The 25,089-nt window shown below is 39.9% G+C and overlaps 1 protein-coding gene across 1 annotated transcript in view; it reads right to left on the bottom strand.

Annotated features, from left to right (window-relative positions):
* Positions 1-24,845, bottom strand: part of MCUB (mitochondrial calcium uniporter dominant negative subunit beta) — a 52,303-nt gene extending 27,458 nt beyond the window's left edge. The window contains exon 1 of the mRNA XM_014051715.2: positions 24,523-24,845. Within this exon, the coding sequence (XP_013907190.1) occupies positions 24,523-24,672 (150 nt within the window). The 5' untranslated portion in view covers positions 24,673-24,845. The remainder of the gene's footprint in view (positions 1-24,522) is intronic.
* Between the last annotated feature and the right edge of the window lie 244 nt (positions 24,846-25,089).

The raw sequence follows: 25,089 nt of genomic DNA, 5'->3' as shown, positions 1-25,089 counted from the left end.
GTCCGCCTCAAAGAGCCAAAAATGTAAAGCCGAACAGTTCTCCATCAAATAAGTTAAAGTAAGCAATATGAAGTAAATTTGATGGTTTTCTTCTGATCTTAGTTACAAAAATTCTTACTGTTTGAACTTAAAAAAAATCCTTATGGAAATTCATATGGATTTTGATGCAAATTTCTCCTAATTTTTAAAACACATTTAGAAGAATTTGGTATGTTGCTTTCATTGATATACGGGTAATCCTCAATTTACAACAATTCATTTAGTGACTATTTGAAGTTACAACGGCACTGAAAACAGTGACTTATTACCATTTTCACACTTACAACCATTGCAGCATCCCCATAGTCATGTGATCAAAATTCAGATGTTTGGCAACTGACTCATATTTTTTTTAAATCCATTTTTTTATTTTTAAAAATAAAAAGAATTATTTAAAAAAATCACATCCATTACATACAGCATGTCGTTTGGTTAAAAGTGTTTTTGCATCCATATTCAATTATATTTACAGATTGTTCATCTAGTATAACTAAATACCTCACTTTCATTGTACAATGTATATTCAATTACAATTAATATTATTTTTTCCCAATAAACCTAATTCCTTTACATTCTTGATTGTTTATTTAATAGCAGTATACCTTTATATAATCACAGATCTCAATATAAGAGATTTACCAACCATTTATATTTGTATATCACTCTTTCCAATTATGTATAATTCCACCAATCAACTATCAGTATTTTTTAATGGTTGCATGGGTCATACGATCCTTTTGAGACCTTTTGACCAGTGAAGTCAATGAGGAAGCCAGATTCACAACTGCAGTGATTCACTTACCAACTGTGGCATGAAAGATATATTGGACAAAATTCACTCAATAACGATCTTGCTTAGCAACATAAATTTGGAACTCAATTATGGTTGTGACTATATGTATATTTTATACAGAGTTGTCCTTCTAACACACCTTTTTGTATGCATCCTTTACTCAAACAAATTTCCAGTTTGTATTAAAATGGTAAGGAAATTAAAATATTCCTAATTTTACACTGTATTCTAACACAGTCTTCCCTCAAACATTTTCAAAGAACTATACTTATATGATGAGTTGATGTTCTCGCTATACACTGAGATGGATAAAAGATGCAACAAGCATGTTGTATATTGAGCTATTAAACATGAGTTAATAGATGGTTGTTGAGAGCTACAGACAAAACAATCCAAACTAATTAAATAATTCAAAGAGATATGCTTATTTAAACTGTGGCTTGGCTAAATAATAAGCAAACTAATAATTGTCTATTATTACGACAATTGAAAACAAGGGCTAATGAAGAGACAAAATTATATGGCTGCTCCCTCCCAACATTTTGCAGTATTATTACTTTTTCTGCCAACTCTTTTTTCTCCTCCATTTAAAAGCATTGCAATAGAGCTTGCAGAAGAAAACACAGAATCAGCACTTGGTATCTTAAGGACAACAAACGACCAGCATGATCCATTCCCTTCACATTTCCACAAGGGACACCTGCAAGCAACTCTGTTCAGTGCAACTATTCTTAAAATCATGCCTGTGCTAGTTGCATGGAATATTTATAGACAAAACTATTAGAGAAACAAATAATGGTCTAATTTTTTATGGAGCCATTCTAAAAAAATGTCTACAGCTAGTCCTCACTTAAGGACCACTCTTTCAGTAATTGTTCAAAGTTACAATGACACCAAAGGATGAGACTTGTGACTGGTTTTCAAAGGTCCAACTGTTAGAACCTTTTCAGTCACATGATCATAATTCAGGCACTTGGTAACCAGCTTGCATTTACAACATTTGCAATGGTCATGTAATCATCATTTCTAACCTTCCTCGCCACCTCCTCCCAAGCAAAATCAATGGGGAAGGTTGCAAGTTGCTCCCCTAAGTTGCTCCTGTTGCTTTTCTTCCTGAAGACCCTGCTAAAAGGAATTTGGATTCCCAGGGATTTGTACTCAGTAGTGTGTTCCCACCCACAGAACCCCACATCTGTCTCCAGTGTGCCCCTTCCCATATCTACTTGCAATCACATGGCACCACAGGCTACACTCCGCACCTACTCACTAGCCTGCTTGTAAAATTCTCTGGACTTACAACTTCATTCTGGTTTTGCAATTGACTCTTTGTTTGTTTAATATTTCCTATCTCTAAACCGCCCATCTCCCTCAGAAACGAGGAGTGCTGTGCTTGTGGGAAGCTGAAAAGACCTCACAAGTCATGTGAGTCCCTTGCTTAATAAGCCACAATTCTTGCTTAACAGCATCAATGGGACTGCCACCACTAAGTGATGTGGTCAAGTGTCATTTCACTTTATGACTGCACTGCTTAGCAACAGAAATTCCAGTCACAACTACAGACGTTAAGCATAGACTGCCTATAATATGCATATCTGTATCGATGCCCATATTTATGTTACAAGGAAGAGTCTGAATTTAACTGCTACCAGTCCATGCCAGGTATATAAATCTGATTAAGTGGAATTTAAAAGCCATAAAAAGACCAGACAGTAGCGCTCCACATGAAATAATTATAATTTAGGCTTGAAAATTCAGAATTACCAGCAAGTGTTTTTTTTAAGAGCACAGCCAAGTTAGCTTACAGATGCAATCAACTGCCACCACTAAATTATATTTGTTTGCATAGTTTCCTTACAAACAACTATCTGTATCTGTCAGACTAATTCAACTCATTCAGTACATACTTTCTTTTCAGTTTTCAGAACAATTTCTTTATGAATTATTCAAGAATGTTCCTAGCAATCAAAGTCAGTCAGTCTATTCCGTATATGCTATCATTAGTTCATTCTAAGCTTTAGTTTTCTTCATATCAGTTCTATATTTCTGTCTGTACTTTTCCTTTGTATCTCATCCTCTTTCTATTTTTTTTTTCTGGTTTTTTTTTTTCATTTTTAGCAACTCACTATAAGCTTTTTGTGTAATCAAAAGGTTTTCGTTTTTTCTGCTGCTCTCCATTTTTCCAACTATTGTTACTGTTTACAATTGTAGTACCTCTTTGTTTAGGAACTTCTACCTATCTTGAGTTATTCTTGTCATGGGATCCTACTTACCACTGTCCTGATTAAAATTTTATAATTAAAATATACTTTTTTGAAAACCAGATACATGTTTGGATACCGTACACCAAGGGTGGGTTTCAAATTTTTTTGGAACCTACTCTGTGGGTGTGGCCTCCTTTGTGGGAGTGGCTTGCCAGCCATGTGACCTGGTGGGAGTGGCTTGCCAGCCATGTGTTCTCTCTCTCCTTCCTTTTGTCTCTCTGTCCCTTTTTTCTTTTTTATCTCTCACTCTTTTTCTTTCTTTCTTTCTTTCTTTCTTTCTTTCTTTCTTTCTTTCTTTCTTTCTTCTTCCTTCTTTCTTCCTTCCTTTCTCTTTCTCTCTCTGTGTCAGTCTCTCTGTGTGTGTGTGTGTGTAGCAGTGGTGGGTTTCAAAAATTTTTGGAACCTCTTCTGTAGGTGTGGCCTGCTTTCCGGGTCCACTGGTGGAACCTCTTCTAACCGGTTCGGTAGATTTGATGAACCGGTTCTACCGAATAGGTGTGAACTGGTAGGAACCCACCTCTGCTGTACACTGTTTTAACTGTACCCCATTCTAGCTTTGTGACTTTCTGCCAGTCTTTCTGGTTGTTATGTTCTCTCTACTGATAAAATCAAATCAAGAACAGCTAATCTATTTGAGGTCTTCCCTACCGTCTGAAAGAGGATGCTGCCAGGAAGTTAGGCATTTCTTGGAAGGACTGGGCTTGGCAGAATCTATTCCTCAAGAGTCATTAGGGGGAAAAGTTGTCCATCATTACTAGTATCTGCCTCCTTCAATCAGATGCATGATTGATGCTAGCCAAATGTTAAAATGTATGATTCAATATAATAAAAGTATAAATAAACATGAAAAATAATCCAAGACATTCTATTTAGTTTCACCAGTTTTGCATTTTGGAATGATTCAGTAATAACTTTAGTTAATACATGTGAATTTATCTCCCACTGATTTCATTTATTAATTCATATCAATGGAGTTAAATTTATCAGTGGAGCTGGAAAGGCTTTGCATTTAGTTCCTTCCAGTCAGCAGTTGAAGTCAACTCAGCTTTTTCACTTAAGAATACTTAAGAATTTTATTTTACTTTTTAAAAAAAGGATATGCTGGGATCCATTCAGATGTGTAATGATAGTTCTCCCATTAGCCAACCTCCCCTTCAAATTCTAAAAAAAGAAACTTAAACAGAAGTGGTGATGTCACAAGTATTGATTGGCCTGCTTAGTATTAAGGTCATCATTCCATTCTTTCTTAAAGATTTTTTTATTTTTAAAAAATCTTAATCAAGCAGTGGATTTATATGGGACATACCACCTAAAACGAACATGTGCATTTCTCCTGTTAGGTTCTGATGGCAAAATCTCAACAAAAAATCTTAGATTTGCCCGCATTCAACATGATTTCTAAGTTTATGCCTACTATATAATAATCTCTCAAATACATGGCACAGCTCATGTGGATAAAGATCTATAAAACAATTATTGTCCTTTTTCAGACAGAGGATGAAACTTCTATCTCAATCCGTAGGGCATGACAATCCTCTTGCTTGTTTCCCTATTATGTTTCAGCAGATATTTTGCTGTATATTTCATGACTCTAAGTAGAGTGGCTGTTGATTATATAGCTCCATCTGTCACGCCTGCATTTATATTCCTTTTAGAATTTTGGCCTGCCATACTTTCTCTTATTTCATTATGCTGTTTCTTTAGTATAGTCGATGGGAGGGGGGAATAGAAGGAGTAGGATTGTGGAATGTATTATTTTCATTCTTTACTAAAAGCCAAGGTCATCCTTTGTCTCCGCACTTTCACACCTGACTGGAAGCAGCTGGGTGGAGACGCCAGCTGGAAGAAGAAGATTGGACCATGTGATGGACTGTGGGTGTGGGGACAAGATCATGAACTTTTAACTGGATGGGATTCTGATGTAACTTCCAGAGTTGGAATCCCACAGCACGATGCCAACATGCCTGTCTTATTAAATTGGAGCTTTAAGCATAGTTTTGCCTTCGACTCTGATTTAATTCTGCATGGTATTTGGAACGCTGACACCATCTCTGCATTGGGAATTGCTGGCTCTTGATGTATTTCTCAAACTCCCTTTTACTAGAAAGAATTCAGAAACAAGTACCCGTATTTATCGGCGTATAACACGCAGTTTTAAAACTAAAATTGCAAGCTTAAACCCTGCCTGCGTGTTATACGCCGATACTGCGTGTTATACGCCGGGTCCACTGTTCCCTCTAAGGTGCGCGGCCGCGCGGCCGCACACATGGCAAGAAACCCCCGCGCAGAGGTTTCTAACTCCCGCGCAGAGGTTTCTTTCAAAGCAAACGTGGGGAAGTCCTTTGCAGGCAGCTAGAACTGGCTGGCTGCAAAGGACCTCCCCAAACTTGTTTCAGCGGCAGCTCTCAGCCTGGCGGCAGCGTCACACAAACTGTGGAAGGAGGGGGAGGAGGAGGGAACCAAAGAGAGCTTTTACCGAGTCTGCGCCCCACAGCCAGGACCGTCCTGGCGCCTCCAGCCGCGTTTCTTCCCCGCAAAGCCCTTCGGGCAACCCGAGAGTTCCGCTTGACGCCAGAAGGGCTTTGCAGGAAGAAACGCCGCGTTTCTTCCTGCAAAGCCCTTCTGGCGTCAAGCGGAACTCTCGGGTTGCCCGAAGGGCTTTGCGGGGAAGAAACGCGGCTGGAGGCGCCAGGACGGTCCTGGCTGTGGGGCGCAGACTCGGTAAAAGCTCTCTTTGGTTCCCTCCTCCTCCTCCTTCTTTCTGGAGCCCCTTCCTCAAAGATTTGGTACCAAAGCAATGGCGGTGAGGAAGTTGTGTCTTTTGGATTTTGCACTGTTGTCTTTTCAATGGTTCTCAGACTGGTTGAACCTTTAGCAGCTGGGGTGATATTCTTTACTGTTAAGGTTACAATTGGATGTGTTGGACAAATCTTAAAAGATGAAACTTTTATTAAAACGTTTGACTTAACTAAAAACGTCTTCCTTTTTCTTCTTCTTCTTAAATATGATTTATTTATTTATTTTTACTTCAGAAGTTTGATGACCGTTGTACAAACTAATCCAACCTAAATGTAGAGGAGGAGAAGAAGGGGGGGGATTTAAAAAGAGCAGAGGAAAAAGAAAAGAAAGCATGAAGAAAACATAAAGAAAGGGATGGGAGGGAGGGAAGGAAGGAAGGCACTTTATGTTGAAACAGAAAATATTATATAAGGAAGAAAATGGAATTAACTTTTTGCTCAAAGAGGTGTTTTTTAATTTCATATTTGCCTTTTAAGAGGAGTTAATGTTATAATTCATGTTCTAATGTTATAAATTTTAATCCAACATTAAGTTCCGAGCTTCCAAGTCATTTATTTTTAATGAAAAAAATTTTTACTCAAATTTTTGTGTTAAAATGGGGGATGCGTGTTATACGCCGGTGCGTGTTATACGCCGATAAATACGGTAATTTTGGATGGCTGGATGTAGAGATGAAGAAGAAATCAAGATCCAAGTCCAGCCCAACCAGAAAGTTGCAAAAAACTTGATACTAACTTGGAGGGAACAATTTTAGATAATATTTATGATATTTACTTCATCCAACATGCTTGACTAACTTATTCTTAGAGAAGTACAAGTGGAGGTATTTATAAAAAAAACCCTGTCTTTATTTATGTCAATAATTTAGCTATAATCACATAATTGTCCTTAAATTCCAGGGAGCACTAAATCTGGGCATGCTTTAATGCGCTCCCTTGACGGCGGATTCCAAAAACTCCCATCTATATACTGCTAAAACTCTCCTATACCCTTCAATTGGGCAAAATGGTGCATCATAGGGCAACAATTTTTGAACCAAGGTATCTCAAATGGACTAATGTACAGAATGTGTTCTAAATAAGGAACCCATTACTCCCATGAGATTAACACTTGAAAATGTTGTTGCTACTTCAGCAATCAGCCATGGTCAATTGATTATCAAACACTCCCTGCCAACTTCCCATAGGGAAATTCAGTGTGGAAACCAGTAGGAAGTTGAAAGTCACTCCTGTTCCCACTGCTTTTTTTTTTGCCTATGATCATTCTATGTTTCTGTTTAGGTAAGTGGCTGTTGCTGGGCTGGGGAGAGAGCAAGGGTATATGTGAGAAATGCAGAATGAGCCACAGTGGCACAGTGGTAAGAGTGCAAGCTACTTCTGCTGATCACTGGCTGTCAACAGTTTGGCAGTTCAAATTTCATCAGGCTCAAGGTTGACTCAGCCTTCCATCCTTCTGAGGTCAGTAAAATGAGGACCCAGATTCTTGGGAGGCAATATGCTGACTCTGTAAACCACTTAGAGAAGGGTCTAAAGCGCTATGAAGTGGTATATAAGTCTAAGTGCTATTGCTAAGGAGTTAATAGACAGCATATTTGATACAATAAAGAAATCACATCACCTGGTTATCTTGATTTCAGTCAAATGAAAAAGCCAACCCCTTTGAAATTTCTAATCACAAAAAATTCCATGAAACCTTTTATTTATAAGATATTTATATGCACAACCAATAAAAAAGCAAATGCTTCTACAACAAATAAAAACTTCAAAACAACAAATTTAAACTTGCATAAAATATAATTGTTTTGTTTTGCGAGCCAACAAAGTGTTTTAGAAATTATTAAAAGTCTGTTCACTACTAATTAAGGAAGGAGGCAGCTCAACTATTGTATTTAACTGCAGAATCATTTAATTCTTTAAGTCAATTGTCCCATTTTCATGTTCAGCTCAGTGTTTCCTCAGAGGATCCACAATAAGGAAGGCCTGATTATAATCTGGCCCTATTTTAATTCTCTCACTGCAATTCTGAACATTTACTGCTTGATTCATAGCTTGACTAACAGAAAAGCAAGATTTTCTGAAACATGAACCAGAGCAGGCAATTCTAGCCCCTGGTTATAAACAGATTCCTGTCTTTGTCTTCAGTTCTTCTTACAAGCTCCACAGGGGAAAAGGGAAGATTATTCAACGCATGACCAAATACCACATGACCTAATGCCAAATATTATGACTAACAGGACTGTAAGGCACTGCATGAGACACCAGTATTTTCAATGGACATACATATTGTGCAATGTTTGCAGGCTTTTTGCATTACTTTGAAAATATCTGAAGTGACATCGGAAATGATATATTACATTTTACCATTCTTGGTAATGTACAGTTAAGAGATACCATAAGGCAATAATTCAACACAGCACAGATCTGTTATTACTAACTGAACATCACCCTCCTTAGATTTACCACTGCTCATTCTCCACAGTGAGCATCTATACATTGAATAATTATGCTGCAAACTTTTCAGTGATACTGAAAACTATTTTCAAGTCATGAGTTTCATATTCATAATATTGCTTCATTGGACATACTGTACCTTCCTAATCCTCTGTGCCAGTATGTCATAAGTTTTATCTGAAATGTCCTTCCCTTCTGATAAAAATGTATAATATCTACTGAGAAGCTTTACTGTGTTTCCTCTAAAATAAGACAGGGTCTTTATTTTCTTTTGACCCCCGAAAAAGCACTTGGCCTTATTTTCAGGAAGGTCTTATTATTTTTGAGGTGCAGGAGGCGGTGAGCATGGTCACCTCATGGTTTCTGCTGTGTTGCAATAATTTCAGGGAGGCTTATTTTTGCGGGAGGACTTATTTTAGCACATGCACTCAAAAGCCCAATTGGGCTTATTATCCAGGGAGATCTTATTTTTGGGGGAAACAGGGTATTACCATGATTTACCTTTGTTCTTTCTTTGCCTATGTTTAGTTCTGAGAAGAGGGATTTTTTCTCCATTATCAGTCTGCAGTGGGGATTATGGCTATAGGACTAGGTCAGGTATTGTTAAAGTACCAAATTTATATTTTTATGATAAAATCATTTACATAGTTTTCCGTTGATTCCTCTTAGCTGCTCCTTTCTCTTTAAAATCTCTCCTCCAGATCATTCCATTCCTGGAATGCAGTAGGAATAAGTATCAAATATCTGATATTACCAAAGACAAAACAAGCCTTGATTCTGTATAGATAATAGTTGTTCTCTTTGCATGAATCCTCTATCCAAATTTAGAAAGGATTACTTTTTACTGTTGGACGGGCCTTGGTGTCTCCGCCCATGCAAGCACATTTAAAAGCTATTTAGTTGTTAGCTGTGACTGAGTTAGCAGTCACAAAATAATAGCAAAAACCTGGGAATTTGTACTTGGAACATTTCAACCTGCAGATAAATGCTACTTTCTCCATGTCACACTCCCCCATATTATCTGTCCCAATTTAGCAGTATTAAAGAAGACAATTACTTCCTTAATTTTGATGGTCTCTAGTCTGCCTTTGTAGAACGCATCAGAAAAGTAAGGAGGCTGTTAATAGAACTATTTAAAATATTACGGATCATTATGTTATGAAACAATCATTTATGTGGTACACTTTGCTGTATGTTCTGAAGAAAAGAATGAAAAATAAACAAATCAATACAAATCCCAGCTATTCTAAAACCTATATATATAAAACTCTTAAGCAATAAAAATGAGGAAATATTACACATTAAAAGCCCACCAAAATAAAAAGTTAAGTAAATTCTAATAGAACAATAACACTAGGCTTCAATATTCCAGAGCCATAATACCACCACAGAAGAAACCAACTCCAGAAATATTTCTGGTATTGATTAATTTGAAACAGATGATATAAGGGAAAGATTTCTTCCAAACCATTTGCTGTCTCAAAAAAATATGTCCAGCATATTTAATTGAGCATAAAAATAAACAGGAACCCAACTAAACTGAGTTAAGATCAAACTCATACAATGTGCCTAAGAATATCCTTTTTAATTTTGATATTACGTTGGTCTTTAATGGACTTCCAAATTAAATGGACCATTGACAGACCAATCTAAAATCAATATCAAGAGAATATTTCCAATCCTTGTTGATTTGAATTCTGTCATGCTTTAGATGCAGTGTGGAAGAAGTGTTTTGGAACAGAGAACCCATCTACAATCCATTAAAGCAGTTGCATGGCTGCTGCAGTGAGGCTTCCATGAAAGTCACTGAGCCTTGGGAAAAAGCGCAACTGCTTTAATGAGCCAGAAAGAGATGCTACATTCATAGGTCAGCATATTCCATAGCCCCTTTTCTCAATCAAATCCAAATCTGGGACAGCTATCTGGGCAAACCCTGTCAAATGAAAAACCTAGATAGATTTTTCATTATGCCATAGAATTAGGGCACTGCAGCAAATCCATCTCCATTTTAATACTGCACTTGCATTGTTCCACTTTTGCATAGAACTGAAGCTTGAGGTAGCCTCAAAATGCTCTGTAATGCAACTACTCCAAGTCAGTTATTGTAAGGTTTATAGCATATAAGTGTCTTATAAAGAATACAACAGTCCAGTAGCAGCACTTGCAATCATTATATCATTATGCTGAGAAAAATAAAGAAGTGTTCTTGGAAACAATAAATATTAATGAATTCTGTTTCATTACTCTTTTAATGAATCCTTTAAATCATAAGGCAGCTTTCTACACTGTTTTCACCAAATATGCCATACAGTAGCAGTTCCCAACCTTTGGGGCACAAGGGACCAGTTCCGTGGAAAAAGGCTTTTCCACGGACACAAGGGGGACATGTTTTCGTGTGCTGCCTGCATCTTGTGGATGGGGCTTCCCTTGTTTGCGTGGACTGGTTGCTAGCCTGCCTCAGACTGGTACCAGTCCACGGACCCGGGGTGGGGGACCCCTGCCATACAACATTAAAGGAAAATAAGGAGATTGCAGAATCTGCCAACTAGTGCTTCACATTGGTTCTTTTCTGTATAGGATGAATTTTAAATATTATTAAACAAAATAATTCTCTGACATTTTATAATTCATATATATTAATACTATACTCAGTCTCCAAATGATAACTTTACACAGCCAGAAAGATACCATCTAAATACATTACAGGTAGTCTTCAACTTATTGGTTGTTCAACAAACATTCCACATTGTAACAGACTTGGAATGGATGCTTTATGGCAGTGGTAGTCAACCTGGTCCCTACCGCCTACTAGTGGGCGTTCCAGCTTTCATGGTGGGCGGTAATGGTTTTGACCAATACTGAAGCACTTTCCTTTTTTTAAAAAATTTAATTGACTTAAAAAAAAATTCATAGCATTATTTAAAAACATTTTCATTACGCTTTCATAAAATCACCATTACTGTGGAACCGGTGGGCGGTTAGAAAATTTTACTACTAACAGAGATACAAAAATGGGTGGTAGGTATAAAAAGGTTGACTACCCCTACTTTATGGCCTGTAGGCATTATAAAATGTTTTTCTTCCTCCAGTCACGTGACTATTTTGTGTGCTTGAAAACCGGCTCACCTTTATGACAAGTTGCAACGTCCCAGGGTCATAATAGCAATTTGTGACTTATGCCAGTTTCCAGCAAAAAATGCCTATTTGGAATACTCAGTTCACTTAATGACTTCACATCTGCTTAATGACTGTGGATTTGCTTAACCACCACAGTGATTCATCTAACAACCACCACAACCCCCCCCCCCCAAAGAACCTGGTCATGTGATTGTTTTAAGTTGCAAAGACTTAGAACCTGACTTCCAGCCCCAATTGTGGTTGGAAGTTAAGGACTACCTATAAAAAGATATTTTATGGCAACATAAATATTTGGAAAACAATAAAATATTTTCAGAGTGGAAAATGTCCATCCCAAATTGTTACTAGCTAGAACTTTCAACAGGAATATTTATTATTGCCACTGAACAATAAAGAGAGTCGGTTTTGTCTAGTGGGTAAGGTGCTGACTTAGAAATGAGAAGACGATGAGTTCTAGTCCTGCCTAAGGCATGAAAGCCAACTGGATGACATTAGGTCAGCCATTCTGTCTCAGCCCAACCTACTTCATAGGACTGTTGTGAGGAAAATAGGAGGAGGAAGGAGTATTAGCATATACACTGTCTTGAGTTACTTATAAAGTAATAAAGGTGTGATTAAAATCTAATAATAAAATAAATATTTACTTGGCTGGCAACAAACACATGATTTGTAATTTTATATCATTTTGCTTTTGTAAATTATTTTCAAATGGTGGGCTTCTGCAGTTAATTCCAAGAAAAGCTGAGATGGTTATAATGTTATATAATTAAAGTTACAAATAAGCAAATATTTTTCATTTGAAAATTATTCCTCGGCATTCCTCTCTTCCAGCCAAACACGGTGATGGCAGCATGCCACTTTCAATTCCATTATGCTGAAGAGAGAAAAAAAAGCAAAAGATGGATAAATTTTGTTGTTAGAAGTGCTGAAGGAGGCAAATCTCTTGTAACTGAAATAAGATGGTCTGATAGCTTTCTTCAAATGCTGAAATATCCTGGAAAAACGTGATAATTCTGTATGTTAACACACAAGTGTGTTTAATTTGCTTTGAGGTGTTTTTTATATATCAACATCTGGCATTTAACATGCTCAACATGTATATGAATCAGATGAAAAGTATAATATATACATCACTGATGGAAGTGAAAGCCTGCATTACTTTTTGTGAAAAGAACAGGGAAAACCTGAAGTCACAACAATTGTGAAACCAGATGAAAAATATCTATTTTTATCCCACACTTAACCCAACCTTTTACTCCACTGCAGATGAAAATGGTTCAAATGTCACTTCTACCAGCAACACATTAGGGGAAATGAATTGTTCATTGACAGATCTATCAAACCAAGAAACGTTTTACATTAAGTCAAACTACTTTGTGACTGGGTAATTATGAGTAACAAGATTTGTCACCTGTGAAAATGTGTTAAGACAATCTGACCACTTCCAAGCAATTGAAATGTTGTTTTTAAAGGAGATTGGACAATGAAGCATATAGTTGATTTCATACCTTGATTAGATATAATAATGTGGTCTGTCTGTCTGCAGAGCTTACAACCATAGAGTGTACGCCCAGAGCAGCCACTGCCAGACGACTTGGTTTGGAAGTTGCCGAAAAAGCCATGCTGGGATGGCAGTGGCAGCAGAGGTGCCCTGGCTCTGCAGGGAGAGCTGGGCCAGGGCATTGTGAAGCTGGGAGGCGTGTGAGTGAGAGCATAACAGCCGCTCGCGCAACCCCCCTCTCCAGCCGTGCAGAGCACCATTCACTGGCATTTCGAAGGTGCCAAGCCGCAGGAGCCGGGCAGTGGTAAACAGGTGCTCTTGTGGCTTGGCGATACCCCTAGGTCAGTGAATGGCGCTGTGCCCAGCTGGAAAGGGGGTTTGCCAGGTGGCTGCTCATGAGCGTGGTTGCTTCATGGCTATTGTGTTGTGCTGCTGTGATAGCGCAACACAGCCATTCACCCATGAGGCTGTGCCCGGCTCTTTGGGAGCCCACTTGCAAGAGAGCAGCCGCCCGGCAACCCCAAAACAATAAACCCTCCCCTCATAATAAGGCCAAGCCATATTTTGTGTGTAAAAAGAAAATAAGACTCTGTTTTTTGGGGGGAAACACGGTAGCATTTAGATGGTTACATTCAATGATTTTTTTTCTGTTGAAAGCTTGGCACTATTAAAGGAGCTACTACAGAAGAAAAGGGAGTTCTGTTCAGATACCAAATTATCATTTCCTTTCTTGAGTACATATGGATTTCACAGAAATACTGAAATGTACCTAATTACTTCCATAATAAGCCCAGGCCACAGCATAACACTAGAATACAAATTGAACATCCTTCAAATGGTGTGGGAGTATGAACGGATTTCCAGAAAAATTGCAGACTAGAGGAAGCATTTGCATTTCAGTTTGAGGTACAAACAATACAGACTCATCTCCAACATATCCTGTGCCTGTCTTCAACTGTGAAGAGACACAGGACAGAAAACATCCTGTAGCCAAGAAGGCGCCACACCATTTTCAACACTCAGTTGATCCCGAGGATAAAGATAAACCTTCAAGTGGCATCAAAGGCTCTCTAAAAGAATGCAAATGACCAGCTATCTGCAAGGAATACAAATCCTTCCATTCTCCACCAATCAATCAGACCTAAAGAAACTTCTTGGCTGAAGAGCAATACGACTTCAAGGAAAAAAATAAGAACATCCAGTTGCCTCCTGAAAAAGCACCTTTGAGACGGCCATGATCTGGAAGACTAAGAATCTCTATAGACTAGAGTACAAAAAGGCAGTTGGTCTTACCGGAACTGCTATTTTTGGAGCTCGGACAGGAGGCTCCAGTGGATGATATTGACACTCCATTTGGCCATGAGACTGGGATGAAGCTGAAGACACGCCTCTGTGCTCCACCCTTTCTTCTCCACTTCATCGAAGTGAGCTCCCTTCAGACCTGAAAACAAGGCACAAAGGAGAACTCCCAGCCTGGAAAATAGCAGTTCAGGTAAGACCAACTGCCATTTTCTGGAGTGAGGGACAGGAGGCTCCAGTGGATGGGACCTACCAAAGCTAAGTCCCATGGGCGGAGAACTCATGCTCTGCAATAATCTGCTGTAGCACCCTGCGCCCAAACGCTGCATAGCCAATGCGAACGTGTCCAGCCTGTAATGTCGGATAAACGATGATGGGGATACCCATGTAGCCGCTCTGCAAATGTCCTCTATGGGGGCCTGGGAGGCCCAAGCCACCGAGGTGGCAGCACTCCTCAAGTGTGCCGTGATGCCAGCTGGCACCGGCAACCTCTGGGATTCGTATGCTAGGAAGATGGCTAAGCGGATCCACCAGCTAATGGTGGAAGGTGTTGCCCTCCTACCCAGAGACGACAGTTGGAAAGATAGGAAGAGTGCCTCTGACCTCTGGAAGGATGCCGCCTGCTTCAGGTAAATACGCAGGGCCCATCTGACGTCCAACCGGTGCCACTGCTGTTCCCGTTCCCTAGCCGGTTTAGGGCAGAAATCGGGGAGAACAAGTTCCTGGGAACGGTGGAATATGGAATTCACGTTAGGAAGGGAGGCTGGGTCCAACCTCAACATGACCCTGTTGTTGTGGAACATGCACAAGTCCTCCCAAGAGGAGAGTGTTCCTAGCTCTGACACCCTTCTAGCCGATATGATGGAGACTAGGAATACCACCTTAAGGGTTAGGTGTTTCAGGCTAACTGTTTTCAACAGCTCAAAGGACTCCTCCATGAGAGCCCGTAGCACGGTTGGAAAATTCCAGTGGGGAATCTATGCACCACTGGGGGGTGCAGGTTGGAGACCCCCCCGAAGGAACCTCTTCACAACAGGAAGTTGGGTGAGAGGAACCGGGCCCTCGCCCAGGAGGATCGTGGCAACGGTGGCTAGTTGCCTGCGCCCAGTTCCCCGGGCGAGACCCTTGTCTAGGCCATCCTGGATGAATTCCAGGACTTACAAGACCGAGGCCCTGGTGGGCTCAATCTGTTTTGCCTGGCACCAGGCTGCTTCACGCACTCTCCTCCGCTCCATGCTCACAGTTCAAAAAAACTTCTTCGCGCTCTTCCCAGCGCTCCGTGCTCTCTGCGGCTCAAATTCAGCTGCCAAAACTGTTTCCAGTCGATTGGTGCAATGGGGGGGGGGGGGCGGCTCTGGGCTGGGAATCCCTAGCCTCTAGCCTCCCAGTTGCATAAAAACCCCCAGGGATCGGCGCCACATGCTTGGCAAAGCCGGAAATGGCTGCCACGACCTCAGAGCTCTCTCCGATCCCAAAAATACAAAGTAACACTCCCTGCTGGTTAGAAAGGAAAACCAGGTAGAGCTACTTACAGGCTAGAGCAGAGAGCTAGCTACAGTGGCTGCAGAGGCAAGGAGGTTCCAGTAGATAGAAATCGCAGTAGAAGTTAAAAATATGACTCGTTCTTTAGCTGGACTGAGATGAGGTGGAGAAGAAAGGGTGGAGCACAGAGGCGTGTCTTCAGCTTCATCCCAGTCTCGTGGCCAAATGGGTGTGTCAATACCATCCACTGGAGCCTCCTGTCCCTTGCTCCGGAAAATGACCTAGCCTGTGCACAATACATGGTTTGTTTATCCATCACCTGAATAAACCAGCATGTCAAGACACAAGCCATAATCCGCAAACATAAAGACCGGATTAATATATGAGCATCTAATCCCGCTTTATTAACGGTTTCTAGATGGCTAGGATCACAGAAGGTTGGTTGGAATATGCAAGTATAACTTCACTGTTTTAAACCAATTTCTGAACTGATGCAGTAACATCCCAATAAGCATTAAAATTATTTTTAATACATAAGCATAATGTACCAGATGCCCTAAACAGATTTTGTTATGACCACTATTCTAATATTACAAGAATCAGGAACAGATATAAACTATAATAGAAGTTTCTTACAAATTACTTTAAAAGGCTCACTCGCAGTTAAACCAATGTTAACTCATTAAATAAGACATTTTAAAGATGATTAACCAAGAATAACTTTTGGTATTTCTATCTTTAATTGCCATATGAATGGTAAAAGTATAAGGAAAAAAATGAACATTATCTCAGACTCTAACTTACTATGAGTTTGATCCATGGAATCTATTCTACCAGAAGCAGCAGCAAAGTAGACCCATTTTATGAACAGATTTGGGATAGAAATCTGGTAGAGTATTTGGCAGTTGGGTGCAGAGGTGGGTTGCTGCTGGTTTGGCTGAATTGGTAGTGGAATTCAGGCCTGGGTCACAGTGACCTAGGCCTGATAAGCCCCCAAACTGGTTCCCTAGCTACCAATGTTGCGGCCATGTTGGATTTTAGTTCCTGTGCGTGTGCAGTTCACTGTAAATTGTCCATTGAACATTATATGCGAGTGCAGAGCACAGGTTGCAAACTGGTAGTAAAACAGGCAGGAACTTGCCCCCGGTTGGGTGGGGTTATTATACTGATGTACATGACATAGTCAAAATAAACATGCCTGCAAATTTGCATCCGGTTTCATAGTATGCACCCAGTACACCATGGAACAAATTTCTTCCCTTGTTAGGCTTGATCAAGTATAAATGCCATTAAATTATTAACCCAAGAATTTGATAACATAGTTTGAAGTAGGATACCTTGGATTGAGGTACCTTCAATTAACCTTCAAAAAGAGAAATAGAACAGGAAAGGGAATTTCTCCATGCATCTAAGAGGTAACTGGCCTCCAGTTTTTCTAATCAGTAAAGAAGCATTACATTTTATGTCAATAAAATATTACCACAGCAGTTATGGAACAAAAACAAACGGAAATAATGTGGGATTCTTGTTAATGTGGTACACAATCCAGTAGGTTTATATTGGTGTATTAATTTTTATATCAGTTTACATAATTTGGAGCTGTTTTGATCTCTGAAGTTAAAGAGACTACAGAACTGTGCACGAATTATTTAACCCATATCTTGTTTCCACTAAAATGTGAAAAGAATTAAGAAAAGGCTATTATGTCAAAATATTGATTCTGAGCTCAACTGCACTTATAAAAATCGTTCAGAACTAAAGATAAAATTTCTGCCATTTTTTCATTGCATTTAATACAATATACCTTTGCTTCCTAATTTAACACTTTTTTCTTCTGAAATATCTTTTAGGCAACACTGCCTTCACCATAAAGCAAAGTTTTCAAGCATGTTGTGGTAAGTCCCCATAAATCAATTTGTTTGAATATACTCCTTCAGTTTTCTTTCTTATAACAAGAATCTAGAAGGGGAGGAACCAGCTTCAACTCAACCCTGACCTCTTTCTCTATTTTTCCATTTATAACATCTGTCTTACTTTTCAAAACTTTCATTTTATCAATGCTTTAAGTCTACAGTCAGTTGCTGTATAGATTCTTCAATTTTCTTAACTTCTTTTATATATTTTTTATTCTTGTAACTCTTTCTTCCATTTCCTTTTTAACTGTTGCAGTCATCTTTTTGTAAAATTCTTTAAACATTTTCTGCAATAATCTGGTAAAATGTCCTTATTTATAAGTTGTTCTAGAGAGCCACTACATACTCCTTCTCCTAATTTAGCAGCTTTTCTTGTGATTACCATTGTGAGATGAAAGTATGTCAATTATTTTTGAAAAAAGTAAAAGGCAGGTTTCTCTTTGTCTTTCTGGGTTTTGTTAAAAAAAGGTTTTCTATATATTTAACTCTTTAGTCCAACAGTTTAGCTCATATCCTTTCCTTGTTTTGTAAAATTCAGCAATTATTTACTATTCTTTTTTTTTTTAAATCACTGTCCCCTTTATACATTTCTTGAATCACAATCTTGTTAAGCCTTTTGCTTTTAAATTAAAAACCTTTAAAATGGTCCTTTCCACACCCATCTTAAATTAAAAAAATGTACTCACTGAAAGTCTTTGATCTTCACTGCCATTTAAAATATCTCTTTCAAGCTATAAAGTAATTAAATCCTAAAGTGTTTAAGAAAGTGAAGTTTTTGTCCCTCAAATGTCCATTAAGACTGCATAGCAGTTAATGATCTTTTGGCTCCCATGCTGATCAACTCATGATCAACCCAGAAGAGACTCAATTCTTGTAGTTTCCTTGTGAGGAATAGCTCTTCCAGAGTGCAAATGGGCAATCCCAACAATCCCTCCTTGACTGATTCTCAGGCCCAATCCCAGAGACAAGACAGTGAGATACAATAGAGTCCAATTCTTTATTTGCTTACACCAAAAAGAATCTTCCCAAACTAAAGCTATCACTTTCTTAGCTACTAGATATATCTGAAAAATTCAAGTTATTCTGAACCTCTTCTCTTTCCTTCCCATCCAGCTCAGAATCGTGCAGCCTCTTTAATTCTGGTCTCTTTCTAGCAAAAAGATGGCTAACTCCTCTTCTCTGCTGCTGCAGATGTATATTCCATAACACTAATGATTCCACTGCAGGATGTCCCCACACGCAGAGCTGCTGCTCAGAGGGCATATAACCTGCCATCAGCCCTTACCCGGAAGACAAAATGAGCAGCAGTTGTGAAAACTGTTCAATGTGCTTTGCTATCTGATAATTGGGAATTTGATTCTGAAAGGAAAATTCGACACACCTTGTTTGGTATTGTTAGAAACATTTTCATTTAATCCTTATTTAAACATGGCAAAGAATATTTCCAAATTACCAAAACCCGCTTAACTGCATTTCCCTTCAAACTGAAGCAAGAGTATTAATAAACAGAAGAGGTGATATGTGATGACCTACTAAGTAGAAAAGAAAAATTAAAGGAATTTCACAAAATAGTAGCATACATACATTTTCATAATTCCAAGAAAGGAATTCAGTTGGCTCTTCATAAATCTAATTATCTAAGTTTTACAGATTTATGCTTATATTGGTTCCAGAATGCTTGAAGCTGTAGTATTCTTATAAATGTAACATTCTAAATACATTTGCACACATACTTAGTTTCAAAAGCAACATGAAAATGCATGTTTATATAAGTATTTGTGGAAAAAAAATGTTTAAAAAACCCAGGTCTGATGGCTTATTTCCAATTCAGTATCTGCATACTGAATCCTAGCAAAATTTGAAAAAGTGATGCTAAATATGCATCAGACTAGAACAGTATATTGTTGACATTATTATGAGAAGTATTTCAGAAGTTTTTCCATAGACCAACATGATATCTTTGTTTTTATAGGGTTTTTGAAGCTGTTGTGGATATTTGCTAGTGATTGAAGAATTTACAATGACAAGTTTATGTTTCAATAAAAAATAAGCATAATTTTTTCACATGTTGCAGATATTGTATCGGCACAATATAACCAATATAAAATGCCTGGATAAAGCCCAACCTGCTGTAAAAAAAATCTATTTTATAAGACAATAGTCATCCCAGTGTCAACTCTCAAAACCACTTTAGCTTGAGCATTGGGCACTATCTAATAAAATGAAATTCAATGGTGAAGAGTGTAAGTTTCTACATTTAGGCAAGAAAAACGAAATGCACAGGTACAGTATAGGTGGTACCTTCCTCAATAGTAGTAATAACTGTTAGAGGGATCTTGGAGTCCTAGTGGACAACCATTTAAATATGAGCCAGCAGTGTGCAGCAGCTGCCAAAAAAGCCAACACAGTTCTAGGCTGCATAAACAGAGGGATAGAATCAAGATCACGTGAAGTGTTAATATCACTTTATAATGCCTTGGTAAGGCCACACTTGGAATATTGCATTCAGTTTTGGTCGTCACGATGTAGAAAAGATGTGGAGACTCTAGAAAGAGTGCAGAGAAGAGCAACAAAGATGATTAGGGGACTGGAGAGTAAAACATATGAAGAACAGTTGCAGGAACTAGGTATGTCTAGTTTAATGAAAAGAAGGACTAGGGGAGACATGATAGCAGTGTTTCAATATCTCAGGGGTTGCCACAAAGAAGAGGTAGTCAAACTATTCTCCAAGGCACCTGAGGGTAGAACAAGAAGCAATGGGTGGAAACTAATCAAGGAGAGAAGCAACTTAGAACTGATGAGAAATTTCCTGACAATTAGAACAATTAATCAGTGGAACAACTTGCCTCCAGAAGTTGTGAATGCCCCAACACTGGAAGTCTTTAAGAAGATGTTGGATAGCCATTTGTCTGGAACGGTATAGGGTTTCCTGCCTAGGCAGGGGGTGGACTAGAAGACCTCCAAGGTCCCTTCCAACTCTGCTATTGTATTGTTTCATGTTCCTTTTACTTCCGTATCTTAGTCGCCATACATATGGGGGTAGGGGAAGCTATGGGGCAATAAGGCTGGTGGGAATCAAGGTCGTATCAATGAGAGCTCATAACTGCTGGAGGGAGTAGCTGAGCAGCCTGCCATCCACCTGCTTGGCTAACGTGACCAATGACACTAGTAGGGTGGGTGATATCTATTCTTTTTATTATATCAAAATGTGGGAAATATTTAGAGTTGGTTTCACATTTGAATGTGCCAATATAATGTACCCAATAAAATGGATCTTTGAGAAAAGTCACAGCCTCAGAGTCCTGAATTGATTGGGTCATTACTCAGAACCTTGAGAAAACCCAGTCTCGGTGGTTTTATAGGAGATGACCAAGTTGAGCTCAAGGGAGGAGTCAAATGCACTAACAACCATGAGCCCACAAGAGATCTAAGTCCAGCCCATCTTGAATGCCTTCTACTCTTCTCTATCGCCAATTTCCTTTGGCTGTCAGTAGTTCAGATTCTTTCCATCAAATATTACATGAGCTCACATAAGGATATAATAGTAATTTTGGGGATCTGTCGTTAGAAGTGCTATATTGTTGATCACTGACCTATAAGCATTAACTCAGGAACAAGCAGAAATTAATTATCCAAATTATCTGCTGTAGACTAACATGCATGCATATCATTTAATTGAGATAACAAATAACTTCCCTTCCCAAATACTATCTATAACAGGGGCCTCCAACCCCTGGACTGCAGCTCAGTACTGGACCATGGCCTGTTTGGAAGCAGGCCATAGAAGTGGCAGTTGAGCGTGTGTGCAGCACCATCTGAATGTGCAGCGGGTGAGCACAAGCCTCTATTCGTGAGTGGCAGGTGCGTGTCCTCTGCTCACGCAAATGGAACTGTGCTCACGCAGAACCATTCCCTCTCCTCACCTGTTAGTCTAGAGAGCCGGAAAGGTTGGGGACTGCTGATATAAAAGACAAGAACAACTGGAAAATCTGATTTATGTGCAAAAGTGCTTTGACTCCCATTTAGTTGTCCCAAATGGTTTTTTTCAAGGGACAACTAGACTTTCTGGTTTTTCTTTGAAGATGTTTCACTTCTCATCTGAGAAGCTTCTTCAGCTCTCTGGAGCTTTTTGGATGAGAAGTGAAATGTCTTCAAAGAAAAACCAGAAAGTCCAGTTGCCTCTTGAAAAAGCACCTTTGGGACAACTATGATCTGGATGACTGAGAATCTCTATATACATTTAATTCTGATATTCAAAACAAACTCTCACATATTTTCCATCTCAAACTGGGAGGAAATTCTGTTATTTTCAGCAATTGTAGTCAAAAGGAATTTAAAGGGTTAGAAAAAAGTAGGCCTGGAGCCTTGGGACTGCAAGATGCTCATCCCAGGAATAAATCTGTAAGCAAATATGACCATCGTAGGGCTTGCCCTTCCAATTCTACTCTTGACTAATGAACTACTCAATACTAAGAGAAAATCAAGTAGAAACCTACAGATAATAAACTGTTATGACAGGTTCCACCTTGTGTTACATAATGAAGCATCCCAAAAATGCTGGATATATAAAATCTTGGATTAATGTTAACAAGATTAACCTTTTTAATATTAGCTAAAAGCCTGCTGTAATAGCAAGGAGACTCACCAGGAACCTCACATGTAAGATCTTATTTAGAGGATTCATTTTCATGGACAATTGTTTATATTTCAAAAGTGGTTGATATAGTGGGTAGATATCTGGAGCCAAAAAGGTTCAAATATTATTTTCTAGCCTATTTTCCCCAAACAATTCAATAACCTCTGCCAAATACATTTGTTCCTAAAATGGCTAGAGGCTCACAAACAAAGAATTCCTATTAGACTGTATGAAGATTTAGCAAAATGTGTATATAAAATTGTTGACAAGGGAACGTCTGTTGATCAGTTTGGAATCATTGGGTTTTAAAAGCAGGTAACATTATGATGGAAAATTGTATTAATTTGAATAGTGATTCATTGGTACCCTTAATATTGCAGCATCTTTTTCTAAATTTCCTTTTTTCCTTTGATCATAATGTTCTTCAGCTGAAGTGATTAGTCCCTTCAAGTAACTGTCATAGAATTTCTAAGTATTCTGGAGCATAATTAATAAGGAGATCCTTCAAAAACAGGCAGAGCTTCAGATTAAAATGTTAGTCAAATATAATACATTCTACATTTCTTCGTTATTCAGTCTGTTGCAAAAGGAGTACACTATTGAATTTTCTCTTTTAAGTACATTAATAGAAAGAAGTTGGGCTAAGATTATGAATTATTTTAGTTTTAGCAGAAAGCAGAAACTACAGTCTAAAACAGGGGTCCTCAAACTACGGCCTGTGGGCCAGCTATGGCCCGCTGAAGCCATTAATCTGGACCCTGTGGGACAAGGCTGCCCCACCCACATTGCCCCACCTACTCACTGGGCCCCACCCAACTTCTGGAGGCCAAGGAGGCCAAAAATGGGATGCACGGAGGCCTCGGGAGGCCAAATGTGCCTGTTTTGGGGTGGCAGAGTGATTCTGGAGGCCAAGGATGCCAAAATGGGCCCGTTTTTGGCCTCCCCAGCCTCCAGAGAGAGGGAGGGACACACACACACACACAAAATATCCAAGGCAACCATATCCCTTCACTAGCCTGCTTTCCACCCCCAGGAGCATAACAAATTAAAGTTTAATTTGTGTGTATTGTTTAAGGCACTGCTAAATTGGCCATACCCACCCAGTCACATGACCACCTAGCCATGCCCCCCCCCCAGCCTGTCTGGCCCCCTCAACAGTCTGAGGGACCATGAATTGGTCCCCTGTTTAAAAAGTTTGAGGACTCCTAGTCTAAAACTAGAGTTTCTAAGCACCGAAGAAAACAATATGGGCTACTTATCCTTTTTTAATCAGCAATGAACAAAATCTTCTAGGGCTTAGCTCTGTACAACACACCAACCACCAGGTAACAAACCATGGTTTATTGAATTAATCTAATTTTCTGAGTTTACCACCCACACCAGCTGAATTCACAACAGCCTGGATTAAGCAATGCCTGCCTATATTGCAATTCGGAGCACTGGGCGAATAAAGCTCAGCTCTTCATTATTTTCATGAGCTATGCCAACTAAGCGCATCATCCCTTGGACACCATTGAGGTTGTCGTTATTTCCCCTTGGCTCAACACAAGACGGTCTAAATTATTCTAAAAATGGACTACAAAGCACCAGTGAGGCCATGACTGAAGACTCTCTAAACAGGATGTTTTTTTTCCTGATCAGATCCTGTGGAAAATTTACCAGAGACGCGTCTTGTGTTTTAATGCCAGCAGATCAACTTTTTTTTTTTAAAGGAAAACTTTGAACAAGGACGCTGTTTTTCCTGAACATCCAAGTATTCCATCAGCGAAACAACCCGAAATGTTTGCAAGGAGAGAGAAGCCGCCGCCAAGAGGACCCGCCGGGCTTCTCCTCCAGGGAGAAACCAGGATTGCATTCGCTAAATCTTGGGGAGCGGGAGGGGGGGGGGAGAGAAGGACGGGGACTGGAGCGGAGAAAGCGAAAGGAGGCTCATTTTATCCCACATCGTCCCTCCCCAAGCCAAACTACAACTTTCGCCTCCTTCTCGCCCAGCATCTCCAGAAGGGCGGCTGAAGTTCCAGGCTTTCCTTGAAGCGACGCCAGAAGAAGTTAACGCCGCCTGCCAGCTTCCCTCCCTCGCCCAACTCTCGCCTTGCCCGGCGGGGAAGCGTTGCGATCCAAAAACTCTTCCCTAAGGCCTGGAAAGGGAAGTAGAGCAACGAAGTCCGCCGCCGCCACCGCTCTCGAGAGGGCGAGTTTCTTAAGCCTCACCTGCAACCGGACCCTTGGGAGGAGAAGGCAGCCGCCCGGACTTCGTCCTCCCTCGGCAAAAGGAGGCCCCGGAAGCATCGGAATCCGAGGCGGCGCTCGCCATCTCCCTCGGCAGCTTCGGAGCAACCGGTGAGCCGCCGCAGAGAGCATCTCTCGCCTTTCTCCCCGGCGTCTCTTTTCTCCCTTCGGTCTAGCTAGGCTGCTAAGGAGGGAAGAGGCATCGGGGCGCGAGCGCGCACCCGCGGAGAAGGCGATCTGAGCTCGAGCGCGAGAATCTGCCGGAGCGAGCTCGGCTCTCCCAGAACGCCGCCGCCGCCAAAGACAAGGGGGCGGGCTTTTAAAGGAAAGGGCGTGGCTTCCTCGCGTTGGACTCCGTATCGGCGAAAGGCGCGCACCGGGAGGGGCTGAAGGAAAGTGGGGAGGGGGGGAGAGAGAAAGTGCATTTGTGAGTGTCCCGTTTCGAAGCGGAGGTTGTAACTCAGTGGTTGCCAATCTTTTTTTTGGCCATGTCCCACCCAAGCATGACTAAAATCCTGAATTCCCCCCCCCCCGGTGACATATAATTCT

The sequence above is a fragment of the Thamnophis sirtalis genome, unplaced genomic scaffold, assembly GCF_051295495.1.
Source record: "Thamnophis sirtalis isolate CommonGarterSnake01/CBP01778 unplaced genomic scaffold, rThaSir2_p1.2 scaffold_10, whole genome shotgun sequence".
NCBI classification, from domain to species: domain Eukaryota; kingdom Metazoa; phylum Chordata; class Lepidosauria; order Squamata; family Natricidae; genus Thamnophis; species Thamnophis sirtalis.
The sequence above is the reverse complement of the archived record's forward strand: the minus strand, read 5'-3'. Positions and strand labels throughout refer to the sequence as shown.